We start from the raw sequence: 23,686 nt of genomic DNA on the forward strand, positions 1-23,686 counted from the left end.
TTGAGATGATCATATGGTCTTTGTCCTTGAGCTTGTTGATCTGATGTATCACATTTATTGACTTTCGTATGTTGAACCATCCTTGCATCCCTGGGATGAATCTGACTTGATCATAGTGTATAATTTTTTAAATATGTTGCTGTATTCTAACTGCTAATATTTTGTTGAGGATTTTAGCATCTAGGTTCATCAAAGATACTGGCTTTTAATTTTCTTTTTTTGTTGTGTCTTTATCTGGTTTTGGTATCAGAGTTATGTTGGCCTCATAGAATGAGTTTGGGAGAGTAGCATCTGTTTCAATTGTTTGGAACAGTTTCATGAGAATTGGTATTAACTCCTCTTTAAAAGTTTGATAGAATTCAGCTGTAAAGCCATCTGGTCCCGGACTTTTTTTGTTGGAAGATTGCTAATTACCGCTTCAATCTCCTTGCTTGTTATCATTCTGTTCAGGTTTTTTATCTCTTCTTGGTTCAGTCTTGGTAATTTATGTCTAGAAACTTATCCATATCTTCCAGATTTTCAAATTTGTTGTCATACAGTTGTTTATAATAGTCTCTAATGATTCTTTGTATTTCTGTGGTCAGTTGTAATGTCTCCCTTTCCATTTCTGATTTTCCTTATTTGGGTCTTCTCTCTCCTTTTTTTGTTAATCTATCTAATGGTGCATCTATTTTGTTTATCTTCTCGGAAAACCAACTTTTAGTTTTGTTGATTTTTTCTATTGTTTTTCGGGTCTCTATTTGATTTAGTTCTGCTCTGATCTTAATTATTTCTTTCCGGCTACTGCCTTTAGGTTTGAATTGTTGTTTTTCAAGTTCTTTGAGGCATAGTGTTAGGTTGTTTATTTGAAGTCTTTCCATTTTTTTATATAAGCATTTACTGCAATAAATTTGCCTCTTAGTACTGCTTTTGCAGTATCCCACAAGTTTTGCTATGATCTATCTTTATTTTCATTAGTTTCTAGAAATTTTTTGATTTCCTGTTTAATTTCTTCTTGGACCCATAGGTCATTCAGGAGCCTATTATTTATTTTCCATGTATTTGTGTATCTTCCAGCATTTTGCTTATTGTTTATTTCCAATTTTAGTCCATTGTGATCTGAAAAAATTGTTGGAATGATTTCAATTTTTAAAAATTTGCTGAGACTAGATTTGTGACCTAATATGTGGTCTATCCTGGAGAATGTGAGCTGATGAGAAGAAAGTGTATTCTTTAGCTGTTGGGTGAAATGTTCTGTATATATCTGCCAAGTCCAGTTGGTCTAGGGTGTAGATTAAATCTTGTGTCTCTTTGTTGACTTGTTGCCTGGAAGTCTGGTCCCATACTGAGAGAGGGGTGTTCAGATCACCCACTATTAATGTATTAAGTCCTATCTCTTTCTTTAAGTCTAAGAGTGTTTGCTTAATATATCTGGGTGCTCCAGAATTGGGTGCATACATGTTTATGATTGTTATGTCTTCTAGCTGGATAGTTCCCTTTATCATTATATAATGGCCTTCTTTGTCTTTTTTGGTTTAAAGTCTATTTTGTCTGATATAAGAATAGCTACTCCTGCTCGTTTTTGGTTTCCATTTGCATGGTATATCTTTTTTCATCCCTTCACTTTTAGTCTGAGTATCTTTACAGGTGAGGTGGGTCTCTTGAAGACAGCATATACTTGGGTCTAGCTTTTTAATCCAGTCATTTAGTCTGTGTCTTTTGAATGGGGAGTTTTGTCCATGCACATTGAGTAGTTATTGAGAAGTGTTGTTTAATTCCTGTCATTTAATTGCTACTTGTTTAGGTGGTTTAAATATCTTTTGATCACTATTGCCCCTTTTATTTTTCTTCTTCAATGTGAGTTGGGAATTTAAGGTGGAATGATTTAGCTTCTTTCTCTTTCTTGCTGGCATTTTTGTTTTAACTATGGGTTTTGCTCTTGCTTGTGTATTTGTGATGATGGTCACCATTATTCAGATTCCAGATGAATGACTCCCTTGAGAATTTCTTGCAGGGCTGGTTATGTAGAGGTGAACTCCCACAACTTTTGTCTATCTGGGAAATAAATCATTTCTCCCTTGTTTCTGAAGGAGAGCCTTGCTGGGTAAAGAATTCTAGGCTGGCAGTTTTTTTCTTTTAGTATTTTAAATATATTGTTCCACTTTCTTCTGGCCTGTAGGTTTCGGTTGAGAAGTCTGCTATTAGTTTAATGGGGGTTCCCCTATAAGTGACCTGACACTTTAATGTTGCTGCATGTAGAATTCTCTGTCTTTGAGCTTTGTGAATTTAATTATGTCTTGGGGAGGATCTTTTTGGGCTGAATCTGTTTGGGGACCTTTGAGCTTCCTGGATCTGAGGGTCTGTATCTCGCCCTACATCTGGGAAGTTTTCTATTACTATTTCCTTAAGTAGGTTTTCAATACCTTTTCCTTTCTCCTGCCCTTCAGGAATACCCACAATTTGAATGTTAGAGCGCTTGAGGTTGTCTGCTCTCTCTCTCATAGGTTTTCCTCATTATTTTTAATTCTTTTTTCCTTTTTTTTGGTCTGCCTGACTTATTTCAAAAAGACCATCTTCGAGCTCTGAAATTCTTTCTTCTGCTTGCTCTACCCTGTTGCTCAAGCTCCCAGTCATGTTTTTTATTTCATTGTTTGAGTCTTTCAATTCTAGTTCTACCACACTCTTTTTTACGGAATTAATCTCTTTATAGATTTCGTCCTTCCTATTCTGCATGTTTTTTCTTGTTTCACTGTGTTCTCTAATTTAGTCTTCCTTTATTTCTTCAAGTTTTCTTAAGATCATTGCTTGAAATTTTTTCAGACATTTCAAGGATTCACCGTTCCATGGAATCTGACTTTGGGGCATTACTTTATCCTTTTGGTGGTGTCATTTCTTCTTGATTGTTTGTGCTTCTAGTATTTTTTTCGCTGACACTAGGTCATTTGGTAACAGGTTTGCTTCTTCTATTACACTGAGGTTGGCTGCGAAGTGGCCTTGGTTGCTACCATGGGAGGTGAATTGTCTTTGCTTGACAGTAGGTGTGGTGGTGGTGATGTTAAACCACCTTAATTCCCATTTTAGACTCTGTGGTTGTAGAATGAGCTCCTAGCGCATGGAGTTCTGCTGAGCCAAACTTGGTGGGTTGGAACCATAGGCTGGTGCTCCCCTAGGGTCTGAGGCGAGATGAGGGGCTGCGTGGAGTCATGGGGTTCCGCTGGCTGCCAGCTGCCCCCAGTGGGCTCACCTGCATGGTGCCGGTTCAGGGCGCGGGGGTGGGGCCTGGAGCTCCCATCCTGCCTGGGTCCAAGGCAGCAGGGTGAAGGAGCCCCGTGGAGCCACCCAGTTCCACTGTCTGGTGCTGCTGCTGGCCGCTTCCGGCAGGCTCCTCTGCGTGGAGCTGTTTCAGGGCACAGGACCAGGGGCTGGAGCTCCCGCACCTGCCTGGGTTCAAAGCGGCAAGGTGAGGGAGCCGCAGTTCCGCTGGTGGCACCCGGGGGGGGGGGCTCACCTGCGCGATGCCAGTTCATGGCACCGGGGCAGGGCCTTGTTTGTCTTTTTTAATGTAGTGTTCCAGTTCTTTAAATGACCAAAATATATATGTGTATCTAAAGTCCCTGTGGCTACATAAAGCAGCTAGGTCCCTTTAAGGGGTCTGTGCTTTTTTGCTTGCTCTTTCTGGACCACTTGTGATCTTAAGATTCTCATGCCCTCTAAGCCTTTCACAAAGGGGGCCTGTGAGGTCTCCCTGTTCCCTTTTTACATGAAAGAGGAGCTCTCTCTCCAACATTTCTCTTACCCACGATTCCAGGAATCTTACTAATCTACATTTTTATTTAGCTTCATCCCAGTTCTATCTCATTTTATCTGTATGCTTCAGGGAAGACAGAAAAAGTTCAGGAGCTTTTTAAAAAGCAACACTTTCACAACTGCTGTGACATCTAAATATCCCTGAGCTGACTTTAAATAAATTCTACCAAGATCTGAATACTGATGACTAACATTTAGTGAGTATTTACTCCATTTTAGACCCTGTGTTAATTACTCAATGTGTATCACCTCTTTTAATTCTCAAAATCATCCTATAAATTAAGCACTCATATTAAACAACTTGTCCATGGCCACAAATCTAATGAGTGGTAGAACTGGGATTATTTAATCCCAGAGCCTTAGCTCAGTGTTTCTACTTAGAACATAACAATACTAGTATTTTATATGGCCATGGTGAGGTTCCAATGAGACAATGCATGAAGAGTGTTTATAAAACTTTGCATCTCATTCATTGTGGTTTATAAAACTCAATTTAATAGTTAATATAACCAGCATTTAAAAAATGAAATTGAATACATCTAGCAAGAGTAGGTACAGTCAATGAAAATTTTATTCCAATAATATAAGGGTGCTTACAAAAGTTCATGGAAAGATATATATTATCTTTTAACTCTATTTTTCCACAAGCTTTTTTGAAGTATACGCAAACACACACACACACCTCCTGTACATTATGTGGTAAAATATAATTTTTTTTTTTATATATAGGATTTGGTCAGTAATGTAAAACATTCAGCTCAGTGCCTGGCAGATAGAAAACTTTCAGCATCAAGTGGATACTGATGTTACTGTCATTATTAATTATTTCAGGGAAAACTGTCTCATCTTCCTGAGTTGTTAAACGTTTAAAACTAGTACTACTTTCTGGATGGATAATTTACTTTTACTAATTACAGTTTCAAAAGATGATCTAGAAAAATGGCTATTTACTGAATAACCCTCATAACTATATAAAGGTTTTCACAAAGCAATAGGTATGAACTTACTTCTATCACCCTAGAGAAAAGCAGACAATGAAAGGTTCCTCACACCTGTGCTACTCCCCGAGGAAGGCTCTGCACCAGGGCAGTGAATGCTATAGCCAGTGGTTCTCACCTGACATCATGTGCCAGTAAGACCAGAGGAGATTTTTCAAACTAGTGTGTTATCCCTTCAGAGAACTTCTGATTAGGGGGCTAGAGAATATTACACAAAGATACTTTAAACACAGACTGTGATTAAGGCACAATGAAGCAACTTCAGAGGGACTTGACTTGGTAAAGTTCGCTTCTTCTTTGTCATTTAATAGTATATTGGTATTCTCTGTTTTAATGTCATATGACTTGGGGGAAAGTGCTAGGCCAATTCTGTCTAAATAACATTTTTCACTTAATTGAAATGATGAAAGAAAATATACTAATAAATCCCAAATTTAATTTTACTGTTCTTTAACATTCTATTGACATCATTAAATGGTATTAAAACAAGCTCCTGTCTTCAGACCTGAGAGTACCTCCTCTCATCAAATACATCCTTGGGAGAGGATGTCAAGTATGGCTCTCCATTCACGCTTCTCTTCTGCACCTAGCCTTGGGAATGATCTTGATTTCAACTACGTTGTCAACAATGGGATTTTAAAAGCACCTCCTATGTTCTCACTTAGAACAACAAGGCTGGCTAGTTCCATGCTCTGCTTAAATTTCACAATTCTTTATTTTCCCTATCTTCATTCATCCCCTGTTATTTTTATACACACCTGCCACTCACTAGACTGCAATTCTCCTGAGTTAGGGATTATGTCTTATTCTCCTGAGTCCCCCAGAGTACAGAGTATTTTGTGTATGACAGGTACTCAATGTTGTAAAATAAATGGTTTTACCTAATTTCTTAAGTTAAAATAGAGCCAAAGAAAAACAGCAAAAAAATGAGAGCTATGGATTAGTAGTAGGTGAGATACAAAGAACATAACAATCATTTTCTGTCTTTAAGCCACTTCTTAAGAAACTATTTTCAAAACCAACTTCTTTAACACACATTTTCACTCACACTTAACAAATAAACATTTGTTCATGTAATTAAAGATCCTGCAGAAATCATCATTTTAGGTAGCAGAATATTCATTTAGAAAAGCAAAAAAAAAACTTAATTCATACCTGTCACTCAAAATCAAAAGAATGAGCCAAAAATCTAAGAAAATAATTTCATGGAGAACCAGATTTCAATACATCTGTAACTATAATACTGAAAATTTGTTTATACACGTACATGTGTACTGTATTATGTGTTTTGTACTCGTGTGTATGCCTATTTGCAGCTATTAGATACTTACTACCTCTTCTCAACTATCAGAATTCTTCTCTTCTCCCCAAAATCCTTCCTTCTAAAAGTCCCAATTTAAATGTAATCCTAACGAACGTAGCTTTTATCTTTAATTTCTATTGCCCTACTGATGTTTACTAAATGCACAAGTTGAAATAATCTTCCAAATTAGGAAGTCATTAGAGATAAATTATAAAATAAATTTCTATCCACAAAAGTAAAGATTAGATTTTAAAAAGATGTTACAGAGTAAATTACTGCAATAATAAAGTCTTATTTCATTTTCACGAATGATGTATAATTTTGCTTAAAAAAATCTTTGCATGGTTCATCTGGAATACAATTTACAAGTCTACTCTTTAAACAAAGGTTGAAAAGGGAATGATGTGTGGAAAACCTAGTACTCTCATCAATGAATAAGCATTTTCTTATTTATAAGTCATCTGAAAAGGATCAAATTCCATTGCTGGAAATTTACCACTCTTCTATCTTTCCTTCATCCTGGTTAGGACATAAAGAATGCAACTCATTCTCTCCATCTGACAGGATAAGAGTTTCTGCAAATATCTTACTCATCTACTGCTTATTTCTCAGGAACAGGCTAGGCTGTTGTGGAAGATTTACTAAAACTCTTGCTACCATTAGTTCTAAGCTCTGGTGAACCCACAGCAAATAGCAGAACTTGGAATGGGTACTGCTCAGTCCGTGTTGCTGAGATAAACTTTATGCCAGTTAGTTTTCAATTAATTAGGGATCTAGAATGAATAAACTGTCCCACAGTACATTTACAACATAAAATAATTCTTCCATAGTAACAACAACAGAAGGCTGTTTGTTTGGAGAAACTAAATGTTACATCACACAATCATTCTTCTGTCACACTCATCAAAAGATTGCAAAAATTTCTTAGAACCCAAAAGCACTAACATGAGAGAAAAATGAAAAGCGAGTTTCATCAAAATTAAAAACTTCTATTCAAACAAGGAAGAAATTAAAGACTTCTGTTCGTTACCAAGGAAATTGGAAAGGCAAGCTACCAACTAAGAGAAAATATTCATGATACATATACAAGAGGATTGGTATCCAGAACACACAAAGCATTCCTACACATTAATAACACAAAGACATACAAACCAACTTAAAATGGAAAAACTCTCAAGATACTTCACAAAGAAAGATAAAAGAGTGGCTAAGAAACACATGAATAAGTGCTCAAAATCATTAAGGAAATGTAAATTAAAACCACAATGAGACACCATGTCGTACCCATGAAGCACCAAATGTTGGTGAGGATCTGGAGCAACTGAAATTTTACATATAGCTGACAGGAGTGTAAGATACTACAATTTTGGGAAACAGTACTGTAATATCTTATAAAGCTAAATATACATCTCCCTTATGCCCCCAAATTCTACTCCCGCATAATGAAGAGAATGAAAATACATCCATAAAAAGACGTCTATAAAAATGTTTTTATAGCAGCTTTATTCATAACTCCAAACTGTAATCAAAAGGATATAGAGAAGCAAACTGTGGCATATTCAAACACTGGCGTACCACTCACCAATAAAAAGACATGAACACTGATATATACAATAGGGATGAATCTCAAAACCATTATGCTCAGTGATTAAAGCCAGACTCACAATGAGCACATACTGTATGATTCCTTTTATTCCAGTTCAAAAATAGACAGGACTAGTCTACAGGGACGGCATCAGATCAGTGGTTACCTATGGAGGGTGGGGACTGACTGAAAGGCAGTTATATATTTTCTTCCTTTTTGCGGGGGCGGAGGGAGCCAGCATAGGGATCTGAACCTGTGACCTTGGTGTCATGAGACTGCTCTAAGCAATTGAGCTAACTCGCCAGACCTGAAAGGCTGTAGCAGAAAGAAGGAACTTTGTGGAGTGATGGAAATATTCTACATCTTGACTGGGACGTTAGGCACATGGGTATATCATTTACCAAAACTCACCAAATTACATATTTAAGATGTGTAAATTTCACCTTATATAAATTTTACTTCAGAAATAAAAAGAAACATTATAGTTTAATAAAAGAAACTATACTGTAATTTGTTGGTATAGATCAGCATTTCTCTAACATTTTGGTCTCAAAACCTATTAACTCTTAAAAATTACTGAGGACCCCAGAGTTAGTTTTCTTTTAGAGTATATCTATTGCTATTTACCAAATTAGAAAAAAAAAAAAAAAAAGGAGAGTTTTACTCATCAATTAACTTAGTAATAGTAATACCAGCATTTTTATGAAAAATAACTGTATCCCCCCCCCCCAAATAATAATAAGAGTAAGATCATTTTACAATGTCCTTAATGTCTGGATTAACAGAAGACAACTGGATTCTCACATCTGCTTCTGCATTCAATCTACAATCTCATACACCATGTAGTCTCTAGAAACTCTACTGTACACTAACGAGTGAGTAATCCAAAAAAGTCTTAGTAATATTATGAAAATTTTTAAAAATCTTGTGGTCCCTTGAAAGGGCTTTGGGTGGGAACCCCCCTGCCAAGAGCCCAAAGACTCCACTTTCTAGGACCACAGGAATAGACAGTCAGCAGAAGGGCACTCTCCCTTTTCCCAGTATGTCTTTCAGAAACTTTGGAACAAGGCAGTAAAAATACATAATACCTACATGAAAAATCCATTCAACAAATATTCACGGAATTTCAACCACTGTGTTTGGTTTTGAGGGTATCAGGAAGGTGGGTCAACAAAATATCCAAGAATGTTTACAGCTGAGATTCTTCTGTTTCAAAATGTTATTTCATTTCTGGATTCTGCTTTAAAACTTTAAAATCCTGGCACTTCTTCAGGTAAGTGGGTTTAAAAGATACTTGAAATCAATAAGATATATTTTGAGACCAATATAATCTTATTTTAATAAGAAAAAATTTCAAAAATTTTAATCAGAATTCATCTTTAGTAGTTTGACTGCCTAAAAGATGAATATGATTTTTTCATATTATCTTAACATTAAATCTGAGAGTAAAGCCACATTCTTTGGTGATGCAACTGATAGAACTTCAGCTTAAGTTGATGCAACCTGATTTTATCATTATGAAAATCATGCTCTCCTATAACAAGGGAAGATAATGTTTGCTCTCTGAAGTTGGTTAAGATTTATTTCCACAGTCTTAAAAATACTATATTCCTCAGTCATGTAATGCTGATTAAAATTTTAGTTATATATGTAGAGATTTAAGATCTTCTAAAGCATCTTACATGAGGATACTTCAAAAAGTTCATGAAAAGGTTCATGTTATCTCTTAATTCTATCTTTCCACGAACTTTCTGAAGTACCCTCATGTATGGAATATCTGATAAGTTTACTATATAAGTTGACTACAATGAAATTAACACAAAGTGCCTAAAATTTACCTATACAATTGAATTCCTAATATTTTCCTATTCCCGTATTTCAACAGAAGCAGAGCTTGGGCTGGTCTTAAAAAGACCTATCACTTAAAACTCTTTTCTTGCATGACTAATATTGTAATGTACCCTCTGTCTAGTTCCAAGTTTGAATTCAGACAAATATAAGAATCAGAAAGTTCTCTCTGCATATCTAGAATGCCATTCTGAAGCCTGCTTTAAACTAACACCATAACTTACAGCTGAGTCAGAATGAGTCAGACGTTAAGGTGATCGGGTGGCTCAACAGCTGGGTATTTAACCTGCTCCTAGACATCGTCAACTAAAATTAGCCTGGAGTCTTGGAAGCAGATTAGTGCAAGCATGAGAGCTGAAAGACTAGTCATATGCCTTTTTTAGTTAGGCATCTTTTAAAAATCCAGTGACTTGATTTTCTATTTTAAGTTTAATAATTTTAGGTAATTATCTGATATTCCTAGTTCATTTTGCTATATATTTCGATAATTTGAGATTTTTCATTTTTGATTTTTTAAAATTATATATCTATAGTCTATGATCATCACTTAATCTGGCTCTGCCTAGCAAAGAGGTTAGGGTGATGATTTTTACTTGTACCACAAGAGGTTTCACTTGTTTCCATTTTAATAAGTTAGAACTGTATACACAAAATTTTAAACTGACTTTCATAGTGGATTTTGAAAATTTAGAATTCATTGGCAAACTTCAGGAACACAGTTAAACTTATTTCCTACTTTTTTCAGTTTATCACTATAACTGGATTAACAGGAAAGCTTATAGAACTGTCACATTTTAAAGCCAAAATGTACTGGTGAGAAAATACCTCTGAACCAGTATTTTGGTTTAAAAAGATGATGCCACTTTGGGCAGCTGATTCCCTCACTGCAGGCCTACTTCATAGTGCACAGCACAGCTGGAAGAAAAGAAAGACGACACAAGAAGGCGGACCTTTACCCAGGGACAGGGTGACTATATTCTCTGAGCACCTTTATCTCTAAGAATAACTAAGATTTCATGCAATGGGTGCTGGAACAGACATGAAGTCATTGAAACAAAGTGAAAGGTGAAGAGAGTAGATCATGGTCATTGAGACCTAAAGGAAGTTGGTCTTAGAGAATGTTGATGAAATGCACAGTGTGCGCTGTGCAGATCAGGGCCACCATCATCCTTCCTTGTGTCACACAAAGGCTTGCCTAAGTCTCTCACACTGTGGACTGCTGAGGAGCAGAGATTCATCAAGACAGAGAGTGTGAATCTTCCACTTACACTTCTCCACATCCCAAAAAGGATATAAGGCTGTCTTATTACTGGGAATTGTGCTCGTGGGGAAGAGGAAAGAAGCTCTCCTGACTACAATAGAAATGTCTTGGGCTCTACACTGAGAAATTAGGAGTCTGGCTGCAGAAGTGAGAGATATGGCGAGACCTAGATTTTCATACTAGAATGTAGGTTTCAGTGTTTGATGAAAATGGTTGATCCCTGAATGCAACTCTGGAGCAAGACTGTTTTTAATAGGCTGTGTGCCACCTGGAACACTGCTGACAAGGACTTTCCGATCCCTGAAGCATCCTTCTGGAAATGAGATTCTGCCTTATTTTGTGGCTCTGAACTTTCCAGTCTTACTTCCCTTTAAACCATATTTTTTCAGAATGAATATAGCAATTTGAAATTTGCTTTAGCTAGTTCAACAACCTGATTTAACTTCCTTTTTAAATGATCTGAGATGCTTCTGACTGCTTAACATCAGAGGGATAGAATTTCTACGGAGAGAGTGCAATTTCTGTGACACATAACACCTCCAGTGTTCTCTGACATGTATGTTAGTTTCCCTTCTATTTTCTTTGTGATCGCTCTGAGCATAGTGAAATATCCGTACTACAAAGGATGGCATTTTTCCTCTTTCCTAAAGAAAGTTTCTTCTGCTGAGAAAAACTACATAGCATCCTAAAACACAATTAGATACAAATGGTATACCTGGCCTTCTGAGATTTTCTTGTTATTTCTAAGAAAATAGGTTGTGTCAATCATATCCTGTGTAAAAACAGTCAAAAAGCTTGGTTTTCACTAGTGTTAAGAGAATGCAGTTACTGATAAAAAGCACATAATTTCCACGAAAATATTACACCTGTAATTTTTCCTGTATCTTTTGGAGTATTCTGCTTTGATAAGAAGTTGGTGGGTAATGGAGATTACAGGATGAGAAAATGATTTTTTCCTCTAGGATTATTTAAGGAGAACGAATTTTTATCTCAAATCTACTGAAAAGTAGTACAATTTTCAATGTCTTCACGTGTTCTTTTGGTTTGTTCATATTAATGTAATTGGAAACTTACAGAGGCCTTGAGAACAAGTTCCATCTCTACTTTAACTTATGAGAGTGCCCAGCACTGAGCCAACAACAGATAGGTGCTTAATAAATGTTTGGGGACTGTAATGTTAATTCTTTGTAAATTACATAAAAGAAGCAAACAGAACCACATTAATTAAAGGCTGAGACAAACTGTCTGAAACTTCAGAATATGAAGATTTTTGTCTAGATATGTATAACTTTGTTATTCTAAACATCTATAAATATTCTACATTTAAAGAAAAGAAGAGGCTCTGTCAGAAAACCTGGCCTGAATGCAGGTCCTACCATTTAAGTGATTGTGGGCAAGTCAATTAAACCATCTGTGCCACAATTTCTTTATCTTAAGATATTTTGAGAATTAAAAAGCTACAGAGTTTATGAAAGTGCCTTAGAAACACCAATTTATAATCCCAATGTAAATTGTAGCTATTATTATTATTATGCACAGTATTGTGAGGACCTCTGGATCTATAGTGTAACTGGAAAACAGCAGCCTTTGAAACCAGACAGACCTGGGTTCTAGCCATCTTGCTACTAGACTGTGCTTTTGTGGGGATACTGCTCATTTTAGAGCAGAAGCAGCTGAGGCTTGGAGAGATTAAATCCAAGCTACATAACTGTTCTAAGAGATTACTAATGCCACACAATTGTACTAAGTAAGCCACAGAGCCAGACCTGAACCCTGAAGAGGAAGCACATTAAGCCAATGGTTCTCAATTCTCTTATGATCACGGTATACCTTCACCTACTAGAATGTGTGGCAATGTACTTAATGTATTAAAAGACTCAAAACACAAATGTAAGACAATATTGCAAAGAATTTATGGTTATAAATGATCTACTTGGTTTACCCACAGAAGCCTGTTTTGCTGAGACTGTTAAATGCCTTACTTTACTCTCCTACAGTTTTGCTTCGGCACAGGTATGACATTATGCTCCACCTCTTCCTTCTTACTAAAAGATGGCTGCACCTCAGTCTACTAGAGATCACATAATCTGCTTGGATCAATGTTCCATCACGTATCACACTGGTATGCATCCCTGCCATAGTCATTACGTGTCCCACATTTGCCAGATGAGTGGTTCTGCTTCCTTGTTGAGAACCATTGTGTGCAGCTGCCACATTAACAAGGAATTGGCTTTGAGAATATTTACTATGGTAAAGTGGAAAGTTTATCCCAAGTTTCAAATCCTGGCTCAATATTGTGCTATATCAGCATGACACAACTGCAGGTTATATCCCAGATAATAAGGATATATCACATTTTATACACTGTGTTTTAAAAATGATTATGTATAAACCAAATTTTTCTGAAAATTTTAAAGGCACAAGGCAAACACAGACAGACAAACCCTTAAAAGACCTCTGTGGTTTTGAAACAATCACTTCCCTAATTTATTTACCTTGTAAATCCTCAATATTGTATATGATGTTTTCTGACAGAGGAAAATTCCTCCTGAGCTAACAAGCAAAGCCAATAATACCAAAGAACTCTTATGTCCCCTGAGGCAGTTTTCTCCTTTAGGCAAAATTTAGGTTGGCACAGATCCAAAGGGAAAAAGATAATTTTGATGTATTTGTACAGAACAAATCCCATATGTCATCAGAAGTCAAGATGCCCAATCTATGACTTATTATAAAATGTGGGCCCGAATAAACAGGTTAAGGCTTACCATTAAAAGACTATGTTACACTGAAAGATATTGCCTAGGCACTCAAAACCTTGTGCTCATGTGTGAGTGGGGGCAGGGGAATACATTTTCAAATAAATATAGCAAGATGGAAGCAGGAACATACATTTTAATAAATATTTAACTGCTTCTTTCTGTTGACATTCTAAGTATTGTAAGTATTTACAAAGCAAACTTGAAGTAGAAACTGGATATTTACCTTAGAGACCGAAAAAGTCTAGGGATCAAAAGGAGACAGTAATGAGACCTCTGTATGAGGAAAGTAGTATCAAGGGACCGAGGAAAGAATAACAGGGATAATGCCTCTAGTCACCTCTTGTTTATACTTCTGACAAGGTAAGTTTACAACCAGCTTTGTGGAGACCAGCCACACCTCTATATTCTCAAGAAAAAGAAAAGTCATGTTTCAATTTAACCATACTATGAAATATTCTTAATAATATCAAGGAAATCAAGGATAGCAGGTTTTGAGTACAGGGACAATTTCTTAGTTCACTTTTACCAAAAAAGTGTTATATTCTTTCATTTTGGCCATCTCTTCCCCAAATTCCAGTTTCAAAGAACAATATAAAACTTCCAGAACCCATTCAAAGAACTTTTCAGGTAAGTTAAAATAAAGGACAAAAACAATTTTATTTACCCACATTTGCTTAGGGCTCATCGGTTTTTGTACATAACAGTACCAGACATTTAATGAGCTAAAATCATTGAGTGCTTTGCACAGATTATGTTGTTACCATAAAAAGTCAACAAGGTAGGTCTTATTATTACACTCATTTTACAGATGAAGTTGAGTTTCAAAGTAACTGTAACTTACCTAAGGTCAGGAAAGTGGAAAAGTATGGAATTCAAATCCAAGTAGCTCTTAATAACTACACTTTTCTAGTTCAGCAGTATCTTTTCTCAAAGAAGGTTATACAGATGTGTGCAAAACTCAAAAAACAAAAACAGGAATTTTCTCTAATGATATTATAGAACACCTGAAAACTGGAAAAAGGATATGAAAAGTTCACAGAAAAGAAAAGAAATACGAATAGATCTTAAATATACTAAAAGATGCTCAGCGTCCCTCATTTCAGAAATGGGCGCTCCATTTGTTCATGACTGTATTCTCAGCACCTATGGCATTAACAGCGGTTCAACAAGCATTTGTTGAAAAAATAACTTGACATATGTTTATAAAAAGGTCAGAAACTATATGTATGTATTTCTATCATTTGTATGAAAACATTTTATATGTAATAAGTGGTTGCATGTGAGGAAGAAACGAGCAGCTATCTTAAAAAGTGAGAATTAGTATTTACAAAATATACCCTATTACACTTCTGAATTTTGAAGCACAGGATTGCATCAACAATTCAAAATTATAAAAGAGTCATCTCTAACCTAAACACACACACACAACACGTGTATGCATTTTTTTAAGGGTTGCAATTAACTAATGTCAAAGAGCAAGAGATTAAAAAAACTGGGATTATCCTATATTTTTAAGTGAAAAAAAAGCAAAGTTGTATGTATCTTTAATCTACAAAAAAAAAAAAAAAAAAAAAAAAAAAAAAAAAAAAAAAAAAAAAAAAAAAAAAACCTCACCCTAGCTTACACAATCACTCGATTCAGAAACTTCTTAGGCAATTAAAATGATATATTCCTGTATAATTCTTGGTTATATACACACATACTTATGCATATACTAACACTGAGACCCATTGAAAGGCTCAGAAAAAAGCATCTCCCAAACTAAGGAGGTATAAAGAATTCTGGGGCCTGCCTTGTCTGCTTTTACAATAAGGACAAGAACTAATTGGAAAGATTATAAAAAATGGTCACCTCTGCAGGGAGGGAGGAAACCAATGTTGAGGGGACAAGATTCGAAGCTAGATTTTTCTAAATGTACCTTGTTTTGTAGTTTTGATTTTGGAATCATGTAAATAGTTTACATAACTATAAAAAATTAAATCAAGATGGAAAAAAGGAAACCCTAAAACCTGAAAGTAAATGAAACAAATGAATCTACTTGTATAACAAGATAGTTTAACCACACAGAAAGGAGCTGTTGCAAGTGACTTCCATCAAACACAACACTGACTGCATATCCCAGATGGGATATATTAAAAAAGACACACAAAAAGGAATCAAAAAGAAATATAAAATTCTTTCCAACAATCATATTGTTAGTAACAGTATTTGTATGTGCACATACATGTGTGTGTGTGGTAGACACACATTTGAATAAAGCAAATAGGTAATTATATATTAATGTCATCAGGAACCAAAAGATACAAATAAATCAAAGGAATTAAGGAAAGAACCTGAATCCAAAATTTAAACTGGAAGTATATTGGTATGAACCAATGTAGAATTTTTTTCTAAAAGCGGGGGGCAGGGGGGGGAGCAGTTCAGTTGTCTCCAATGAAAAGGAATAAAAACGATGGCTAATACAGTGCTAATGAACATCCTTACCACTAAGATTGTTAGTTCTAAATATTATTTCCCACTAAAATGAAATACGTTTTTTTTTGTTTTTGTTTTTTTGTCTTTTTCGTGACCGGTAAGGGGATCGCAACCCTTGGTGTGGTGTCACCCACACCGCGCTCAGCCAGTGAGCACACCGGCCAGTCCTATATAGGATCCGAACCCGCGGCGGGAGCATCGCTGCGCTCCCAGCGCCGCACTCTCCCGAGTGCGCCACGGGCTCGGCCCGAAATACGGCTTTTTAGAGAAATAGCTCACTAAGTCTGGGGCAGGAAATATCAAAGACAATGGGGTTACTGTATGCAAATTATACTTAAAAAAACAACAACTGGGATCCTGTCAAATGGACACAGAAAGGCTCTCTTTGACCAAAGAGGGGGAATAATAACTATAATAGTTAAATAAATCCAATGTATGAGTCCATACATCACCTTTGGAGGATGCTAGGGAACCAGCATGTACGTCATTTTGTAAAGAGGTACTGGGAAGCTCATCTTTACAGAAAGAATTCCAGTTAATAAATGTAGAGAGAATGACAGAACTGAACTATTCTATTGTGCAGCCCTCTAAAGAAATGAGGACATAGACAATGATCAACAGTGGCTGCTAAAATCACTGGGTGAAAGGCTGTCAGGCAACTTTATCATGTATGTGTCAAACTGACAATGCCTAAACCCAGGAAACAATCTCAACACCATAAAAAGAAGGAAAATAAGACAGCATATGCCCCCTGACTGATGTAATAGGAGATACACCCATGGTAATGTGTACCTAAGAAGTATTTTGTGCCAAAAAATTCACACCTAAATCTGGTCAAGCCTCTGTCTATAACAATCAGTCTACAGGAAATTCAGAGGTGAAAGGACATGTTAAACACCACCACAGAAATGCAACCAGCAATATCCAGACTGTGGAATATTCTACAGAACAAACAACCAGGTTCTTCAACAAATAAATGGCAAGAAAAAAATGGGAGAGGGAAGCAGAAATCTAGAGATTAAAAAAGACGTAAGAGACATATAAACCAAACGCAGTATGGGCAACTTTTGGATCCTTATTATTACATGGAATTTTGGACCCAATTACTAAATGATATTTACAAGACAGTCAGGGAAATCTGAGTACTAACTAAATACTTGACGATAATTAACAAACTACTATTTATGTGTGACAGTGGTACTGCAGTGTAGGGGAAAAAGAGCCCCAATGTTTTAGAAATATACTGAGTTATTTTAAAAACGAAACGAATGCTCACTTCAGCAGCACATATACTAAAAATTGGAATGAAACCAAGATTAGCATAGCCCTTGAGTGAGGATGAAGCGCAAATCCATAAGGCATTCCATATTTTTAAGTAGAAGTGAGTTCAAGAGATCTATTATATAACATGGTGACTATGGCTAATAAAAATGCATTGTATACCTGAAAATCACTAAGACACTAGATTTTAAGTGTTTTCATCATAAAAAATAAATATGTGAGGTGATACATGTGTTAACTAGCTTGACTTAGCCATCCCACAATGTGAACATATTTCAAAACATCATGTTGTATACCATAAATCTATAAAATTTTTATTTGTCAAATAAAGGCTATGTCCTGAAAAAAATAAAAATAAATATGAAATAATATATCTTGGATTTGCTTTAAAACTATAGGAGACTGGGGATAAGAGGTTTTAGATGAGGGCCGGCCTGGTGGCGCACTGGATAAGTGCGCCGCTTGGGAAGCATGGCGGCGCTCCCGCCCGAGGGTTCGGATCCCACATACAGACCGGTTCCTGCTCACTGGCTGAGCGAGGCGCGGGGGCAACACCGAGGGTTGCAATCCCGTTGCCGGTCCCCGGTCCGGTACGGGGGCAACACTGAGGGTTGCGATCCGTTGCCGGACATGGAAAAAAACAAAACAAAAAAAAAAAAGAGGTTTTAGATGAAACAAAGCTGCACACTGTTGAAGGTAAACGATGGGTATAAAGGGTTCATTATCTTATTCTCTCTATTAGCGGGCATGTTTACAAATTTCCATAATAAAGTTTTTAAATGGGATTATACACCTCAAAATATACTATTTATTTTTCTTTGTACCCCAGGCAAACAACATAAATTCATTAGCTATTTGCTGTTTTGTTCATTACAGATTACAGCTGCCCTAGAAAACTGCTGTCATTTGCCCACATTAATCACTGATCTGGAATAGATTAGAACAAGCCCTCAGAGTCCGGCACAAGTGTGTTTTGCCATCCCTTGCTTACAGAATGCTACAACTGGGAAAGACTTTGTGGTTTTCTTAAAGAGTCTCAGCGCTGAAAAGAGGTGTGTCGGGGGCCAGGTGCAGGAGGGAGGTGGTGGGCCTGTCGACTCTGAGTCTCAGCACCTGCTTCTAAAAGAGCAACTCCTCTTCTATGCTTTTTAAACAGGGCAGGAAGAGGTGGACGTTCTATGGAAGATGTCTCATAGTTTTCCCACACTAATTCCTGGCAAAAAGCTGGGCAACTCAACCTGGGTCTGTGAAGGTGACTATCATGAAATATAGACTCATACTGCCCTTTTTTCCCCCCTAATATGCCCCAAGCGACACCATGGCCTACAAGCTTGTTAGTTCCAGATAGAGTTTTTAAATTTGAGCCCTATTTGCTGGATGACTAGTCCCCACCTGCCAAGGTGACACTCCCTCTTACTCATTGAGAAGTCTCCAAGTACATTTTTGTAGGCAGATAGATGTCACAGTAATCAGAGTAGCCTGCTGGTTTTCAGTCCTCTGCTTCAGCTACTGCCATTCAACTCGCCAATCTGTTGCGAGTCCCCAACTTGCCGTTTGGGGACTACCAACAGTCTGCCTACACCACAGCACAGTGGCGCCCTCGCCAGCTCCATGCCTCTTAGAACACCAAGCATCTTCTTTCTCAAGCACTCCTCTTAGAGGTTCTCACTGCCTGTGCCTGAACCCCCAGGGTTCTCTCTCAGGTGAGTTGAGACGGGCTTGTGTCCAGCTTGTGGAAGAGGTGGGCTCCACAGCAGAGCTGCTTGAGCCTCCAGAGGTACTACTCTTTCTTTTCCCGGGAAGCATTCTGGGGAAGGGGGGGGAGGTGTGAGGAGAGCACAGACTCACAGTGTCTGTGGCCCCACCACTTCCCCCAACCCACAGGCCCTACCACAAATCTGGCAAATTCTAGCCTTGGCCTCTTGTTCTTTCTCTCATGACTCCTGGATCTTCTGAAAATCAGAGATCTAACTTAAGTGCCCATAGTCACTACATGCAAGAAGGAGTTACCCATATTATTTCCTCATAGACAAGTGCGTTTTTCTGCCCATGGCTCAAGAGGCCCTTGTTACTAACTCTACGTCCTGAACCGATTGAGTCAGAGCCAAGATCATTTATCCCACGTGTGTAGAGAGTGAGACTTCAAAACCATGGTGTTTTTATTCTAGTGATTAAATATATTCAGAATTAAATAATTTTTATTTACTACTAACATTTTCTCAATATAGTCTTACTTTCTGGAAGATATTGTCTTAGCTTATATTTTCAATCTCTTTGACTTCAATTTGTCAGTGCATTCCTTGTATGAATTCTTCATACAAGATTAGAGTTCAGAATAAATTTAATCAAATAGGTGCAAGTGTAGAAAATTACTTCCACAGAACATGGCCAATAGCCCTGTAAATATAAATCTGACTACATCATGGTGTAGGTAAATTTTCCACAAGCAACTTGATGTATTTTCTGGGAAAAAAGTGCCACCATAATGAAAGTGGCGAGATTTTATTATTTTCCACATTAAATTTCTGTTAGTTAATGCCAATGTTAAGGGTTCAAATCCCCTTACCAGTAAGCCACCAAAAAAAAAAAAGAAAAAAAAAATTCAGTTGCACAGAATTTGGTTTCATGGCTAAAATAAAAGTGGCTGAAAACTCTTGTTCTATATCAGCAAATTAGTTAATCTGGGATTTAGTATTTTCCATGTTAACTAAAATTTGTAAGGCTTCTATTTTCCCATTTAAAAACACACAATTTTTTTTTTTAAAAGTTTATAATCCACATACTCCTCCTGTCTCCCGTTCTTAGCATGTATTTCCTAGGGGGTAACCAGGGGTATAGGGTGAGAGGGAAATGCAAGATTTCTATGGGAAAGTTAAGTAAGTGGTGAGTAAACTATTTTCAATATTAAAGAAGATGGAAATACATGACAAGGTTAAGCACGAATTTCACAAGTTTCAAAGATAAAACACAAAACTTCAAATAGATTTCCCAGTCACTTCAGGATGATCCCTAAGGTCATTCAGCAACATATGTCTGCTTTTCTAAAACATCATCAAAATCACTACTAACAAATTATTCTTAATGTCAATATAATAACTTCCTATTATAAACACAGATTACTTATAATCATTTTAGAGTACAGGCAAGGGGGATTTGATAACACTAAATCCTCCAAATTTTTTCCTATACTAAAATTAAACTTTTTAATTATGTGTGCCATAAGAACTCTATGAAAAAAAGACATGCTTTTAAAAAACTCCTATAAAAGCTACTTTTTAAAAATAGGAAATTGTTGTTTTCTCACATATTGGGTTGCTGACTTTCCTAAGTTTTCCTCTTTTGCTTCAAATAACTCAAGAATGTCGTATTATGTTTATAGTTTTAATAAGCTGAATCTCATTTATCAGTTTAACTTTTCTGGTTAGGTTAGTACCTAGTTGCATTTCTTTGTATTCTTCCTTTGTGACGTGCCCTGATTTCATTTTTTTGGAACAATGTCATCTTAACTTTCACATTTGTACCATTTGGGGTTTGACTGAGACGAAACACACAATATATGGATATAATATAATTCTGTTAAATGCAAAATGACTACTGTCATGACAACAGCACACATACAAAAGGCTACCTGTCCCTGAAGATCAGTAGAGAAATTCCCCCAGCCATAGCCTATGGCAGCAGCATCTAAGCACAGTGCTCATTCTGATATCTTAATAATTATATTGAATATTTATGCTTCTTTGAACTTTCCAAAGATTTCACCTGTGTTCTCACTGGACTGGCATGATGTATGTATTAAGCAGTTAAGGGCTGTCCTCTCTTTACAGATGGAGAGATCTGCCAGGTTTACTGTTAGGTATTTCATGTCCCAGAGAAAATCAAGCCCTGGACTCCAAAGGAGCTGAAAGTAACTCCAGAGGGGAATTGGGAAAAACACTCACTGCTAGCCACATAATTTGAAATGGTAAACTCTGTCAAAGAATGACGTTTAATAAGCATGTTTAGAGGAAAACCTCTAACCCAACACAAGAAAACTTTGTTTTTATCTAGTTACTTACCTAAAACTCACTGATCTTTTAAAAATAAGTACAAACAAATTTTTGTTAACAAGGGAAAAATACACAGAAATCAGAGAAGTGATGTGTACTTTTTCAGAACAATAGTTGAGACCATTTGTGACCAGAATCACGGTGCAGAAACGGGGTTAGTTACACAATCTAAAAATGTTAAACAAACAAAAAATGATTTTATAGAAATTAAACATTAATAATTCCTTACACAAAAAGTGACAACAGGATACATCCCTCACTAATAATTTTATAAAAAATTTTTACTATATGAATACTAGCAGGCACACATGCCACTGTGTCTGTAAAACTTGTGCTGAAACCAGAGAACTGTGGTGTCTGTTTCATCTCATTAATTTGCGACAATCTCTAGGACTGAACTGTCAAGGGAATAAAAACGTACTAATTGTTATTAGACAGTATAAAATGGATATGTTCAGCAAACCCTGGGTCTTAATAACAATCTTTGTTTAAATTTCACTAAATTGTATCAACAGGCTGGCAATATTACCATTCATTCTTAATAAAACTAACAAGAAGATCAAATGACTAGAAACTAAAATAGCATTGGGAAGCAGAGTCATAAAAGATGTATGAGGAAAAGGGCAACACAGCATCAGTTTCAGCAGGTAGTTCTGAAGAACCTTTCTAAATCGCCAGCTAAAGGATTTATACATTCTCCTACAAACATGGTTGCTAAAACCAAGTTTTTGCTACGTTACTATAATTACAGATAATGTTCTCTTAAAAGGAAAAGGAAAAAGTAGTTACCTCCTTTCTTTGAGGTAATACAGCAATACAAATACCGAATACGGAAGGGAAATGAAGAGAAGGCATGCATCTCTTTATGAGCCCAAATGTCCTTTATAATAAGAAGACAGCAGTGAGAGCCGTGAAAGGCGAGCCTACCTGTGCTTTTTGATGCCATTGGAGAGAGCATCTCCACTGCCACAATCTTTTCCTTCAGACATTCTGTGTCTTCTGCTGCTCAAATGCTCTCCTTCCTCTTCAAAGGAGTGTGCTGTCACCACTTCCAATCTACTCAGGGACTGCTCGGACGCGGAATCTGTAGCAGAGCAGGTTCATAGTTAATGAACTGAACTTTGGCATGAGGCGTCAGTCACAATGGATGTCTCGCTAAGTGCACCAGGCACTGAAACTTAAGCAGCCTACTTTGTCCTTCAACAATCCATCCGTTAACTACCTCCTCAGGGATTTCAGAGAAACTACATCCAATAAGGCTAAAGTGGATTTATGAAACAGATGTATGCTTATATAAACCCACAATTAAACAGACTTTATATTTAAAAGAGATTTCTAAAGACTACCCAATTCTTTAAGAAATCATACTCAGTTCTTCCCCTAAAATTACCATTTTTATCTTCCCCCTTAAAGCATCTTAAGCATAACTCACAAAAAAACCCTCAATTTTAAAAACTCATGTATAATGAAACAGCTATAATATCTGTGCTTGTGAGATATTTAAATTACATCCAATACTGTAGAAACAAAAGTAATGGTAATTTTAAATTACTTTATACTTTTTCCAGTATGGTATTATTTAAATCCTTAAGAGCTAAAGCCCTAAATGCCCATATACTAGTTGCCAGGCAGGCATTCCCAATTGGCTATATATTCAGATTGCGGCCATCTGCCTAAGACAACTCTTCTCTGTACAGTACATTATAGTTTTCAGGCATGTTCACATTCTTTATCTCCTCTGAGCATCTCAAGGATGCGTTGGTGAAGGTAAGACAAGAGGGTCTTAGTAAGTGTGCTAATAGTCTCATGGCCTGTGAGTGGGAGAACTAGGATTTTGAAGCCAGGTTTTCTGACTACTAGTTTAACACTTTATGTACTTCAGCTCGAACAGCAGTTATTCAATCTCCATAAAACTTGAAATAGTGCCTCAGCTTTTATTTAAATGTATATTCAAGATAACCTACAGCTTCCCATCTTAAGATGAATATCCATTCACCTGGCCTCAGCTCTAGGAAAGACTCTAATAAGCATTCAAGCAAACTTCCTTAAATCCATTTATCAACAATCTGCCAAGTATATATTAGAGCTAAATTGTTAAGGAAATAAAATGTTTTAGTGCTTTTTTTTCCCTCCCTACTGCATTCTATAATTCAGCAAAAATCATGGAAGCTTATTCTTATCAGGTGAGGTTGATTCAGAACAACAACTGCTGGATCAGCACCAGTGCAGGTTGAATGGACAATGTAAGCTACTTGCAGAAAGACTTTAAATGCAGGGAAACTTATTTTTATTTTCTGTAAATATAACTTTTTTTTTTTTTTTTTTTTTGGTCCTTTTTGAG

General features: G+C 36.6%; 1 protein-coding gene across 1 annotated transcript in view; it reads right to left on the reverse strand.

The window, feature by feature from the left end:
* Positions 1–22,268: 22,268 nt before the first annotated feature.
* The window catches only part of LOC103603119 (oxysterol-binding protein-related protein 1-like), a 141,325-nt gene continuing 139,907 nt past the window's right edge, over positions 22,269–23,686 (reverse strand). Inside the window, exon 17 of the mRNA XM_008587593.1 lies at positions 22,269–22,429. Within this exon, the coding sequence (XP_008585815.1) occupies positions 22,269–22,429 (161 nt within the window). The remainder of the gene's footprint in view (positions 22,430–23,686) is intronic.

The sequence above is a fragment of the Galeopterus variegatus genome, unplaced genomic scaffold (assembly GCF_000696425.1).
Source record: "Galeopterus variegatus unplaced genomic scaffold, G_variegatus-3.0.2 Scaffold4462, whole genome shotgun sequence".
NCBI lineage: Eukaryota > Metazoa > Chordata > Mammalia > Dermoptera > Cynocephalidae > Galeopterus > Galeopterus variegatus.